At 45.4% G+C, this 14,213-nt stretch overlaps 1 protein-coding gene across 4 annotated transcripts in view; it reads right to left on the reverse strand.

The window, feature by feature from the left end:
* Positions 1-14,213, reverse strand: part of IQCE (IQ motif containing E) — a 43,884-nt gene that overhangs the window by 15,686 nt on the left and 13,985 nt on the right. For 3 of the 4 annotated variants that reach the window (XM_054993583.1, XM_054993582.1, XM_054993580.1), the window contains 8 exons: positions 12,154-12,267; positions 11,587-11,640; positions 9,976-10,046; positions 8,860-8,932; positions 7,292-7,341; positions 2,460-2,611; positions 929-984; positions 577-779 (listed from right to left, as the gene is read on the reverse strand). In XM_054993583.1, coding sequence (XP_054849558.1) covers positions 577-779; positions 929-984; positions 2,460-2,611; positions 7,292-7,341; positions 8,860-8,932; positions 9,976-10,046; positions 11,587-11,640; positions 12,154-12,267 — 773 coding nt within the window. The remainder of the gene's footprint in view (positions 1-576; positions 780-928; positions 985-2,459; positions 2,612-7,291; positions 7,342-8,859; positions 8,933-9,975; positions 10,047-11,586; positions 11,641-12,153; positions 12,268-14,213) is intronic. The other variant, XM_054993581.1, reaches the window with a different exon arrangement.

The following is a 14,213-nucleotide window of genomic DNA, read 5'->3' on the forward strand; positions in this document are numbered from 1 at the left end:
TGACTGGGGATCCCTGCCAACCTCAAAGAAGAATGTCGAGCACAACGCTTACATCACACCCTTCTTTAGTAACATTATTTCAAGTCCTAGGACATAATTCTTGGATCACGGAGCTGCTTGGGATAACTGAAGATCCCTGGATACCAGACACTATTAACATCTGAGAAAACTGGTTATAATATTTTATTTTTAAAATTTAAAAAAGGCTTTCTTGCTTCGCAACTGTGTACGGAATCAAACGTTCAAACCCAGTCTTAGAGCAAGCCTCCCATATCAGAGAAGGCTTCTGGTGACTTTTTAAAAAAGATTTATAATCTGCATTTCCAGATTAATGCCCGTCTCCAACGACGAAAATGTTAACACAATTAGAGAGCAACAGATTACACACAATTTAGAACAACTGAACTGAGAGTAGCTATTGAAGTGTTTTGCAGAGCATACTATTGAAATGCTAAGAGCAAGCAAGGTTTTAAAGGCTTGCTTAAAAAATAAGATTTTGAGACTGTTTTTCTATTGCCCCCGAGAGTGCAGGAAACAGTATGTGTGCCTGTTGGTCAGGTGACACCCAGACTTAACTCTTTCGCTGCCAGCTGATTCCGGAGGACTGCCCGTTGGCCCTGCAGTTTCTTTGCCAGCCTGCAGACATGTTCACAGTCTTCTGGAGCGTCTGATTGTTTAACAACTGGCTGATCCAGGCGGGCAGAAGCAGGTGGAGTGAATGACGACAGCGTGCTGGTCTCCGAGAGCGGCGGCTTGGTGTTCTCCATCTCAGCTATCTTCTAGAAGTTGAAAGGGAAAGAGAGCATGTTTTTTCATTCTTTTCCTGCAAACCACAAAACGAGCAAGAGCAAGGGACCCGAGGAGCCTTGTTAGAATCTCTGCTGTTTCTCCGCTTTATCAGTGATGACTTCTGGTTTCCATAACTCACTTTTTCCAGCTTTGAAATCTGCCGCACCAGCCTCTGTCTGCTCCACTCGGTGTAATCTGAGGAAAGTTGACAAAATTCCAAACTAGAGATCAGAGACAAATTCCTGAAAGAAAATATCTACCAAGCAGCAGGAATCTCAAATCCTGTATGGCCCAGCTTGGCAGCTAAGACCTTCCTCACAAGCTCTGGTCTCTGTGCCGCTGCTGTCCACAGAGATGACAGGGCTTTCTCAGTGGAGGCTCCTCACCTTTGAAATGCCTCCTCCCTTGAGGCTTCTCTGGGCCCTACTCATTGCCATTTAGGAGATCCAGGTGTTTAACTTTAGCTTTATCCCACCCCTTTTAACTGTCCCTTTTATTTCTTGTATCCTGCTTGAGTGCCATTTTATCACTGTGCCAAGATTCCTTTTACGTTTTTTCAATGATGGTTTTATTGCTAATGAGGTTAATGTTCAGCATGATTTTATTATTTTATTCTGGAGTCGGATTACTTTTATCACTTTTCATTGCTTGCCAACTCAAAGCAAATCTTGGAGAGAGGTGGCCTATTCATTTGCTAAATAAATATGTTCTTGGTAGAAGCAGCAATAACAGACTGTTTCGAGACATCCAACATTGAACCAAGCTGCCTCAACACCGGATTCCCGAACAACAGGGGCTGCAGCTCAGCGAGGGGCAGATAATGAGGCAAAGATCATGGAGTGTATTAAACAGTTCTTAAAGAAGTGTTATGTTACACCCTGTTTTGCTGTATGGAGTAATTCATCTATACTGCCTCCTGAAACAGTGTTAACTAGCAGGGAACTGTGTGTAATTGGCTGCAGACATTCTAGCCTGCCTTCTGTGCCGTGTTTCTTAGGACTTGGGGTTCCTCAGCCTCCTCGGCAGCTTGAAAGGGAAGAAGGCTGAGATACCTGGAAGAGAAAATCTGAAGATGAGCTAAGGGGGAAGCTCAAAACTGGCTCCCTGACACTAACGGGATCCCACCACTGCTACTTTTGAGATGTATTTGGATCGTGAGTGGTGGCTGTTGCTAGGAGTACTGCAGAAAGGATGCAGTCCTTGTGAAGAGGCTTTGTAGATTATGATACATTGAGAGGGATAGGTCAAAGTGGTCGAGAGGAGAGGGAGGTTGGGTAAGGGACGACCAAGTCGTCCCTAGGTAAAGATGACTCAGGTTGCCAAGCAATCCAAGGGAGATCAGGGACCCAAGCAGTATGTAAGCTTATTTACCCCCCAAGGCTACTGCTGGGGGAGGCTAATAGTTTTTTTTAATGTGGTCTCTGGTTACCCTTGATATTCTGGTTCTTTATTCAGTTCCCACAAATGCTTCCTTTTAAAAATGAATCTTCTTGGAAATACACCCAACACAACAGTAGGCCAGTTAGAGGAGGCTGTTGCGCCTTAAGGTGTTGCGTAGCTAGGGGCCTTAAGATGGTCACTGAATTGTTAGTGGCCAACCTATAGTTCTACAACACATGCGCCCACCCATGTAAGGAAACCAAGACCTTTTGAACATCCATAGAACGTACTCTTTGCTTTACTGGAGGCAGGGGAGCTTCTCAGCATCTGATGCAGGTCCACTTTGAGGTTCTGGTTCTCTTCTTGCAGTTCTTTGATGCTCCTGGATAACTGCAAGATGGCAGTGGTGAGTACCTTCTGCTGTCTGCTCTCAGGAGGAGACCTGCTCTCAGAAAAGGGGGGAACAGCTGCAGCCAAGACTGAAAATGTTAACATGGAAGGTAAATAAACTAGATATCTGGCCAAAACTTGAGGCCTGGATGGGGTGGGGATGGACAAAAAAACAACCAATGTCAACAGAGATAAATGCAAAGTTCTGCATTTAAGTAGGAAAAATCAAAGACATACTTATAGGATGGGGGAGACTTGGCAGCAGTACATGTGAAAAGGATCTCGGGGTCTTAGCAGATCATACACTGAACATGTGTCAGCAGTGTGACACTCTAGCTAAAAAGACAAATGCAATTTTAGGTTGTATCAACAGAAGTGTAGAGTCCAGATCATGCGAAGTGATGGCATCACTTTACTCTGCTCTGGTTAGACCTTACTTGGAGTAGTGTGTTCAGTTCTGGGGACCACATTTTAAGAATGTTGACAAGATGGAACATGTCCAAAGGAGGAAAACAAAGATGGAGAGGGATCTGGAGACCAAGCCTGATGAGGAAAGGTTGGAGGACATCGTATGTTTAGCCTGGAGAGGAGGCGACCAAGAGGTGATGGCCACCTGACAGCAATGATGATTCTCTGACTCAATATGAATGTACATAGATCAAGAGAGGGAGGGGATGAAGGGATAAGCCAATGCTAGGCTCTCGTGGTCCTTTCTTATATGCCCAGGGTAATACTGATTGCCACTTTGGGATCAGGAAGGTATTTTCCTCTAGGCCAGATTGGTCAGGGATTCTGGAGGTTTTTTTGCCTTCCTCTGGGCATAGAGCGCAGCAGTTACTGGGAGAGATGAGGGGTGGGGGGAGAGAACTGTGAATTTCCTGCATTGTGCAGGGGACTGGACTAGATGACCCTTGGTGTCCCTTCCAGCTCTATGTTTCTAATAACATGGTGGTTACTTTCATACATAACAGAATTGACAGCCAGCGTGAGATACAGAGAACATTTGTTGGGCCAGAGATACCTGGATTCGAATTCCCTTTCAGATACAAAGTTTGCATGGTCTCCAGTTTCCTGCTGTTGTCTATGGTGTGGAGGGGGGGGGTGCCAAGAAGCCAAGCTGGACAGCTCACAGGAGCTCAGAGAGCTGTCCCAGCACTAGTTCCTAAGGGAGGTGTGAGTATCTCAAGCCCTGCCTCCCTGAAGGGCCATGATGAATTGTGGAGGTGGGCACACACTGAAGGAAGGAACTCCAAGTAAGCAACTCCCACAATTTTCAGATAGACTTATTGGTCATCACTGTCCACCCTTTTATCCAGAAAAGGAATACGCACAAACATATGCAGAAACACATGCGCAAACGTATCAGAAGCTTCCCTCTACTGAGTCAGACCCTTGGTCTATCAAGGTCAGGATCGTCTACTCTGACTGGCAGCCACTCTCCATGGTATTAGGTGATAGTCTTTCACATCAATCCATCTAGCCAGATATGCCAGGAACTGAATCTGGGACCTGCTAGATGGCAAGCGGATGGTTTTACCACTGAGCTATGGCCCCTTGCTCTTATTCCCCCCTCAATATTTTAATTATGGAATTGTTCCTAATGAAAAGCTTAAGGTTTTCAGCAATTTTTTTTTTAAAAAAAAGCAGATACATGTAAAAGATACCAGTGCTTTTTAAAGGTTTTGCTATCACGCTCAAGAGCACCTTTTTATTTTGCAAGACAGACAGATACTGGTATCAGCCCCTGCATATGGAAGCCAGGAAATGGAAGGTCAAGGGGGAAAAGTCTCTGCAAAAAGACTGCCCTTTCCAGAAAGAGGAAACAGCCTATATAATCAATTGCATGCCCCAGCAGAGGGATTTTGAATACTGTTAAAACGTATGACTCGGAACCTGCTCATGCTGAAAAGGCAAAGGAAGATGGGTATGTATGGAAGGGCGAGAACGAAACGTCATCGAAAGCACCCAGCATAAAGCTAGTGAAGAATGTATTGGTTTTCATTCAAGGAAGACGGGCCCAGTCATGATGACCATGCTTGCTCACAGGTAAACAAACCCTAAGGGTTTTAAGAAAGGACTTTTTTGTGCACAAATGTGCTCAGGATCACAACCCCGTTGATCCTCACTGGAAGGGAGAGTGCCTGCATGGTGCTACACTAGAACTCTGGGCCCAGAATGCCAACCTTTAAATACATTTGGCCACCTTCTTGTACCTTCGCTCCTGTCTATGGCTTTCAAGAGAGAAAATCAAGTTAAATCTTATTGATATTTTAAAAAAACACTACCTTGAGCTCCGTGGTGCTGCAGCCTTCCTCTAGCAGCACCATCTTTTTCTCTCCCCCCATCTTCTTCCTGAGAGATTCCATGGGTTTCTTCCTTCTCTTTCACCTGATCTCTATCTGGGCAACCTGGAGAGTTAAGCCTCTTCCCCCATCGAGAACAGCAAGGTCGGCTACAATTCATTCCCCGTCTGGATCCTCCCTCCCTGCCAATCTCATGCTACTAAAATATCACTACTAATGAGGCACTGAAGTTTTAGTAGCCCTTCTCAAGACTGCATTTTTTATTTGCAATTAATTCACCATATCTGGGACTGTACACTCTATGCTCCACTATTAACCACAACTACATTAATTAATCGACAGTTTGTGCCAGCATGGCTGAACTTCAGCCCCTAGCTTGGAGCCTTTCCTATGGCCATCCTGGGGTGCCATCTTTTTTCCAGTCCAACTGCCGCCAAGGGAGCTAGCTGTGGAGGGAGGTTTGCTCTGGCCACAATTATGGAAAAACCACCTGTCCATGACCCAGGTGGGGTGACGATATAAGCACGTGTGGAGATGGTGACGAGGCCAAGCACTGAGAGGGTCACGTTGCATTTAATGCTGCTCAATGGATTTGAGGCAGGGCCAATTACATACCACCCACAAATCTGAGATCTAGACCCCGTATGTTAAGAAACCTGGTCCAACCATGCTTTACAGAGCAGGTGCATAAAAATCCAGACGTGGACTTGTGAATCTGAACACTGCCCCCTTTTGTTCTCTCCATCGGTGGCATTAAGAATGAAGGAAAGATGGCGGCAGTCTTTTCCCCAGTCAACAGTTGTGTTACAGTCCAAAACACAGAACTTTTACAACATTTTTAGGAGGCCTGGATGCAGGGGCTGGTACGTTTAATTCCTGATCAGCACACATTATCAACTGCTGCATCCCTCTTTAAAGACTATTTTCTTTTTGGCAAGCCCAGGGAGGTGTCTATCTGTTTACCACTATTTAACTACCTTGGTGTTCAGAAAAACTAGGCTGGAGACCCCAACCCATGGACGCAAGCAGCTTCACCTATCTTTTTTCCTGCATCAAAGTCTTGGGTGAATCAACACTCCCTGCACAATTCCCAGCGTTTAATCCTTTTGTAACCAAAGAGGGCTAAAACATATATTTCTTTGTAAGAAGTGGATTTTTTTTTAAATCAAGATTTTCAAGACTTCCAGATTTGTGCCAGATTTCTCACTACCCTGACTACAGGGTTACTTGTCCATTACTTGAAGCACTAACTGAGGAGCACCTACCAGTTCCATCCCAGGCAGTCTCTTCTAAAGCTCAGTCAATGGGCTTAGAAGGGTGTAACTCTGCTTAGAATACAGAGGAGTTAGCCGTGTTAGTCTGTAGTCACAAAATAGTAAAGAGTCCAGTAGCACCTTTAAGACTAACCAACTTTATTGTAGCATCGTCAGCTTTCAAGAACCACAGCTCCCTTCATCACATGCATCGTCAGCTTTCAAGAACCACAGCTCTCTTCGTCACATGCATCGTCAGCTTTCGAGAACCACAGCTCTCTTCGTCACATGCATCGTCAGCTTTCGAGAACCACAGCTCTCTTTGTCACATGCATCATCTGACAAAGAGAGCTGTGGTTCTTGAAAGCTCATTTGACAAAGAGGGCCGTAGTTCTCAAAAGCTGACGATACATCTGATGAAGACAGCTGTGGTTCTCGAAAGCTTATGCTACAATAAAGTTGGTTAGTCTTAAAGGTGCTACTGGAATCTTTACTATTCTGCTTAGGATGGCACTGTAAGTTACTAAAGACTTCTCGGAATGCTACTGGCCACTGCAGGGACCCTGCTTTGAAGGTTGGAAGAGGGCTTGTTTTTAACACTAAAGGTCGTATGTCAGAACTGTGTTCTGCTGCTTTCTGACGGCGTTTCCAAGCAGCTTAAAACCTGATTAGGAAGAGGAACATTTTCTTGGTGTGTCATTTGTATTTGTTTAAACCTAATGAAATTTTTAACATATAACAAGTAACACAATCAACTAGAAAATAAACATTGGGAACCAATATCTTAAAAGGAAAGAAAGGACTCCAGATATTCACTGAATATTCACTGTATGCCCTTAAGTTTAACTGTTTTGTCTTAAAAGGGGTTTTAGATACGGGACTACAGCCTTTAAGAAACTGCTGTCTTCATTTAACAGGTGCAGATTTCATCGTTACGTAGAGGATACCCTAAAACTGAAACTTGCCCTCCCATCCAAAGTCAAGAAACCTTTGGAAATAACATACGCAGGGCATGGATACAGTGAAGTAATCAATTGTGTGTGTGTAGGGAGGGATCACAACCCAAAACAACATCTAAATGACGACATTTTACGTTTTTACTGTCCAGCTAGTGTATATAAATTAAGGCACCAAAAACTTATACACGTGCATACAGCTCCAAGGAAATAAACATACTTCCGTTCCATCGACTTTGATTTTACCAGCAGGGCTTGGAGTTGCTGGATCTGAAAAAGACAAGAGGGCAGGTGATGAGAACTGAAAGAGCAGAGGAAATGGGCTTTGCTAACATGCAATGCTGTATCTGGCAGATAGAAAGAAGCAAAGGGAAACAAGCCAATGGCAAATTAACGTGGAACTATTTAGCTGCCCAAGTGGCTGTGATCAGTAAGCCCCCAGGAATCCTGGCATTTCACAAAGGACTCCCAGAAAAACCTCTGGCATTGCATACGGGCTGCACACAACGTCATTTGCACCAAACAATCTCTGTGATGCTACAAGGGGCACTGTGGGTGTCCACTTATCACATTAATACTTATTAATACTAAATATTGCCGTCCTAAGCAACGGTAGGGGGTTGCAGAAGCACTTGGAAAAAGCCTAGAAATGAGTAAGTCTTCTATGGAGAAAGCCCACCGGTAATTATGTAAAAAATGAGAGCATCAGAACTGGCAATGTCCTGAAGACTTTAACTTAAAGAGGACACTGCAAGAGGACACTGCAAGGGAAACCTGCCAAGTAAAGATTTTCCGTGCACCTCCTCCAAGTTGCTTAGAGCAGCGTATGTAGATTTCCCTTCTTTATTTTATCCTGACCCTGTGAAGCAGGTTAGGCTGAGAGAGAATGATTAGCCCATGGTCACCCAGTGAGCTAATTGCACTGTATATTTTCCCAGGTCTTTCTCTCCAGATCAGGGAACCAGATGAGATCTGGGAGTTCTCAATTTCTGGATGTGGGGGGTCCTATTTGGACTGGGACCACAGCGCAGGAGGGTACTTAAGCCTGCCCTGGCAGCATTTCCCGAACTTAAAAGGCCCCAAGGAGCTACTATTTGCCCTGTTAGGGAAATGTAATGAGTACCAACAAGGCTGCGAGTGTCCTAATAAATCCTTCATAGGGATTTATTAGGACACTTGCATGTGGATCAGTACACACAACTCATTTGAAACCTACATGCCTGTCTCTGTTTCTGTACAAACACAATACTTGACACCAGGTGGGCAATTTATCATATTGAATAGTCTGCAGCATCTTAAGTCTCTCAGTATGTGCTCTTTAAATTCAGCTTGTAGCTTGGATGATAACCTAGAAAGCATACGGGCAATGCCTAATACAACTGAGAGAGAGAGAGAGAGCACGCACTTGAGGAGGCTTGGCAGTTCTCAGGATGCAAGATACTGGTATGCTGCCTGGCTGGCTGCCGGTTCTCAGATCACAGAGGAGCAGAATAAATTATGCAAAATAACCACATGTATAAGGCTGAGAGAGCTGTGTCTAATTTATATATGGATTCTGTTTCCTATACACAATCCTGGCTTGATTCAGACAATCAATCAATGTCTGGTGGAGCCAGAGGCTTTCTATGCATGTCTTTAACCCATGATCTTCTGGGAGGCAATTTTGTGGTTTAAATTCAAGTATATCCAAGAGAACTCCAGGCAGCAAACTTAAGTGGTTCCAGGCCTCTCTCTAGATTTTTGTTTAAAAGCTATGTTTTCCCCCTTTCAACTTGAACAAAGACATACTTCCTCATAGCAGGTCTCCAGAGAAATCCGCATTTCTTCTGCATTCGTGGTCTTGATATCTGCCTGGAGTTTGCTTTTTAATGGAAACAAACAAACAAACAAACCCTCCATGATCAACAACACAAATATTAGCCACAAATGTTGATTAGCAGCAAGACCAAGTTTTATCCCAACCCACCCACCCCCAGCTCACAAAGATAATGATGTTAGCAGTACAGATTACCAAATATTATGCTTAGTTCCAACAGTGTTATTCTGAAACTGAGAAAACTGTGTTAGCAGACAGTGATAGTCGTGTATCCTACAGAGTTTCACAATTTGCATTAGCGGCCAGAAAGATCAGATCCAAGGCTTCTCCGAATGGGGTGTCCTTACGGCCGGTATGATCCATTTTAAAGTTTATTTTAATTTTTTTTAACAATGATGCTGCATGTAACTGCTTTTCGATGAAGCATGTTTTTCTTATCTTGTGATGGCCTATGGCTAATGCCAATAAATCTACTTCTGCTTAGTCTGAAACATTGGGTAAGGGCACACAGCTGGGTATGGCAGATTCACGGCATGACAAAACACACCCTCGCCAACTGGCTTACGTCATCCCCATTTTACACTGTAAAGTCACACTAAATTCTCTTGAGCCAGTTTGTAGAGGGGGGGGGACTCTGCCAGATTATTCAAGCATCTGGAACAGCCCTCCCCACCCGTGATCAGCATTGATTGTGGATCTGCATTGATTGTGGATTCTTCCACAATCGACAGAGCAAGGTTCAGGACTGAGTCTTCTTCTGGCCATGCTCTTCCTGGACACCCACCTCTATCTCGTGCTGACATTCTACTGCATCTGAAGAGGTGAGCCCTGACTTACAGAAACTCATGCTGGAATAGCTTGTTAGTCTTTCCCGTGCCCCTGGACTCCCACTTTGTCCAAAAATGTCCGTGATCAGCATGGGCAATCTAGGTTTGAGTCAAGGAAGAGAAGGCCTGGCTTGGCCTGCTGTGGCTTCCGTGTCCACGTTCGGCCTGGAATAGCTTTGCCATCTTCATTTCCACTATCTTTACCCCCACCACCACCAAACCAACCCCTTAATGTACGTGGCTATGCCCAAGTTTCCATACTTGATGGTGTTGTCTTTCTCCTTGCACTGTTGCTCCAGTTTGAGGATCTTCTGCTTCAAGCCATTGATAACCTAATTAAAAGAAAAAACGGGGGGCCTCCCCTGAAGCACAGTTTGTCTTTATCACACAGAGACACAACGTGGAGGTAAAGTTTTTAAAGATTGTGTTGCCTACCACTCCACACAAAATGGGACTGTTTCAGGCAGATAAACAAATCTCATTAGGCAGGGAGATCATCTAGCACAGGCTCTGCTCCACCCACCTTCTTTGGGTGACATGAGGCTGGTGCTGACAAAGTTCTGGTAGTAGCCACCTGGTTGTGGATCACTCCCTCCTACATGGCCCGTATTGCCAGCTGCCTCCAAGTTTTTCAAAAACATTTTGATTTTCTTATTCTTCCAGGCCCAAAGAGAATATGTTCTTGGACATTTGCTGCATATATGTATATATACATTTTATATACAAATGTGCATGTTTTATACAAACACTCATCCAAGGTAAGCTGTATTGGCGACGACTCACTTGTTATCCTCAAGCAGGCGCATTGCCAACAACTTTGGCCTTGAGGCCACTGTGAAGTGCCCATTTGCCGCCGGGAGAGGGTCCGCTGAATCAATTTTCTAGAGCCCATTGTATTTTTTCACACAACTGGTGTTGCTGCTGGTAGGCATATATGGTTTATACATACAATAGAAATTATGTACAAACACTGGTATTATATTATTTTGTACTGTCTTTTTATTTGAATGGTCTGGTTGCTAGCACCTTTGCTGACCCATTGAAGAAAAAGTTAGGATAAAAATACATTAACTAAATATAAAAGTAGATAAGGATGGATCAAATAAACCCAATTTCAGCCTTTGGACTGCACTTTTTAAGTGCGATTTTTCATAAAAATCTCATTACCAAATTATTTTCTTACACACAAGAAAATAAGAACACATAAAGAGTCTGATTGGAACAAGCCACTAGCCCATCCAGCTTAGTCTAGTGTCCCTACAACTGGTCAGTCAAAGGTCCTTGAAGGCCCACGAGAAGAGGCACAGCAACTGGCATTCCGAGGTATACTGCCTTGGAACATGGAAGTTTCATTTAGCTAATGAAAGCTCATTCATTATTATATCATTATTTATTAACGAGATTAACAAATTAGATTGCAATTTGCTTTGTAAACAAACAAGGAGTAACTGTGTAAATTAAAGCCCATTTCAAAGCTGTCATGGCTAAGAGCCAAGCATTCCTATGATACTGATCACACCCCTGAGGGATTCAATCTCCACTCACAACTCTGTATAACAATTCAATGGTAAAAGCAGAGCTACAGTCCTCAAGGATTCATTGCTGTTAAGGATCACAGGCAGGCCAAATGGAAATAAAATAAGAATGATGCATCTAAAATCAGAGTTTTGAATATCAGGGAGAATCCAGCGGCAAGTATGCCCACATGAAGGCAAGGAATTTGGGCAATTTTTAAATAGTTCTCAGTAGTTTCTCGCTGTGCCTTATCTACATGGCGTAGTGATGCAGTCATCCTATTAACTGACTATGATCTGATCCATTCACAAACATCAAGCCATAGGGAAAGAAAAAGACTGGAAAGGTGCAATTTACCCAGCTGCTATTGCTCCTTGGCTCGGTTCGTGTCCCAATAAACTCAGAGCCCTGCTTTAAAAAAAAAGGAAGTACTAATATTTAATATGTATAGATTGCTTTCAGTAAAATAACCGTCAGGATGGACCTTACCCATCATCTTACAACCTAGAATCGACAGACTATCATAATAATACTTAGCATTACTAAGATAACAAGTGCCTATCTTATTGGACTGTGACAGGAGTTACTAATAAAAAACACTGAAACAGAATCTGGGAATGTCTTAAAGCCAAATTTCTTACAGCATACATTTTCGTGGCCTAGAGCCAACTCTTATCAAGGGAAAGAAGTGTGCAGTTCTTTAACTGCGCTGATATTATTATCATTACTAATATTTGCCCAGCACACCATTACTTTATGGAAAACAGGATATCAGCTCCTTCCTGTCTTTTTTGCTTTCCAAACTGATGTCCTGAGTTAGAAGCCAAAATGCTATACATGCCCCTCCGGAATGGAAAAAGAAACAGTTGGACAAGCAGATTCAAATGCTACTCTCCCAACCATGCCACTGCCCATGGAGCTCACCCGGGAGGGATCCAGCAGCTGTTCGAGCTGTTTGTCTTTTCGGTTATTCTCCTCTTCCATTCGCTGAAGCTTTGTTTTCATCCGATCTGCTTCGCATTTCTGAGCTTGTATTTCCTATACAAAGAAAGAAAAAATGGGTTGTTATCCAGCAACCTGTCAATGAAAGATGCCAACACTCATGGATGTTTCCCTGTTCCCCTTCCCTAGCAGTCCCATCCAACCTGGAAAGTCAATTCCCAATTTTTGGGACCCCCATGAACAACTGCACCCCCCCCATATGTGTGTGGAGGGGGGAGCAGTGTGGAAAGGGAAGGGGACAAGATCACCCTTCCTGCCTTTTCTGTCAGGGTAACCACGACCCTCAATGTTCCCAGGGTCAGAAATGACTACTGGACGAGAGGGAAGCGTGGGAAAGATCCACAGTCATGGGGTCCACAGTTTGCCAAAGCCAACCCAATGCCTTGGGCTCTCTGCAAGCTTCTCCCTGCAGCTCCCTCATCATAACAAATCGACATTTTTTTTTCATTTCTTGATTTTGTTTAAACTGTCAACCTCCATATAGCCCAGAACATCAACAATGAAAACCAAATGAAGTTAACTGCAGGGGCAAATGAAACTGGAAGGAGACGCAGTTCTGCCTCTTAATGCTTCTTCAGCAATGTGCTTCCCACCTCCTCACTCCGTCAGTTCCCACCCCTATGCTGGGAACTTTGGAAAAGTCACTGGATGGCAGCAAAGCAAAACACCAGATATTCAAGGGATGATTACAGGTGGACCTGAGACCGGGAGAGGCCAAAACCACCACACAGACACCTTGCCATAGACAGGACAGATGGACAGATGGACGCCTCCCCCTTGGGGAAGGAAATTCTACATGCCGGGGGGGGGGCGGTCTCCCTCACCCCAGGACATGCATGGGAGGGAAGGATGGACGGATGCCTCCCCCTTGGGCGGGGAGGAAATTCTACATGCCCGAGGGGCCATCTCCCTCACCCCAGAACATGCATGGGAGGGAAGGATGAATGGATGGACACCTCCCCCTTGGGGGGAGGAAATTCTACATGCCCGGGGGGGGCGGTCTCCCTCACCCCAGGACATGCATGGGAGGGAAGGATGAATGGATGGACGCCTCCCCCTTGGGGGAGGAAATTCTACATGCCCGGGGGGGGGCGGTCTCCCTCACCCCAGGACATGCATGGGAGGGAAGGATGGACGGATGCCTCCCCCTTGGGCGGGGAGGAAATTCTACATGCCCGAGGGGCCATCTCCCTCACCCCAGAACATGCATGGGAGGGAAGGATGAATGGATGGACACCTCCCCCTTGGGGGGAGGAAATTCTACATGTCGGGGGGGGCTATCTCCCTCGCCCTGGGACGTACATGGGAGGGAAGGACGGATGGACACCCCTCTTTGGGGGAGGAAATTCTAAATGCCCGGGGGGGGGGCGTCTCCCTCACCCTGGGACAGCAGAGTAAGCAATGGAATCATGCCTGCTGGCTGCGGAAATGACAGAAGCCCTCCACACCTTTCCGGGCGGTACAGGCTCATAAAATAAGGCCTCTGTATGGAGACTGCAGGGCAGCACAGGTGAACTATGCCCTTCCCCCCCACCAGGGACCAACAGGGACCTACAGAACCCACCTGCCGGACATGGCGGCACTAGCAGAACCCCTGCCTCAAGTCGGGGAGGGAAGAGACAGTCCCCTGCATGGAGACAGCAGAGCAGCACAGCTGAGTTACGCCCGTCCCCCGTGCTGAGGAGTCTTGGCTGCCAGTGCCCACAGAACCCACCTTCCGGACATGGCAGTACCGACAGATGCCCTCCACACCCTCTCAAGAGGGATCAGTGCTCAAAATAAGTCTCTGCCTCCACAAGGATGTGCGAGTGGCCCAGACAGAGCCTGACCGTGTACCACTTTACTTTGGCGCAGGAGGGACATAACCCACAGACCCCTTACAATTCAGTACAGGTGCTCCAAGAAAGAATATCGGTCCGTGGGTGAGCCCTTGGGTGAGGATCCCACTCAGCTTTGCCCCAGAGCCAGGTGGTGGCCCTGAG

Source organism: Eublepharis macularius, chromosome 12 (assembly GCF_028583425.1).
Source record: "Eublepharis macularius isolate TG4126 chromosome 12, MPM_Emac_v1.0, whole genome shotgun sequence".
Classification (NCBI taxonomy): Eukaryota; Metazoa; Chordata; class Lepidosauria; order Squamata; family Eublepharidae; genus Eublepharis; species Eublepharis macularius.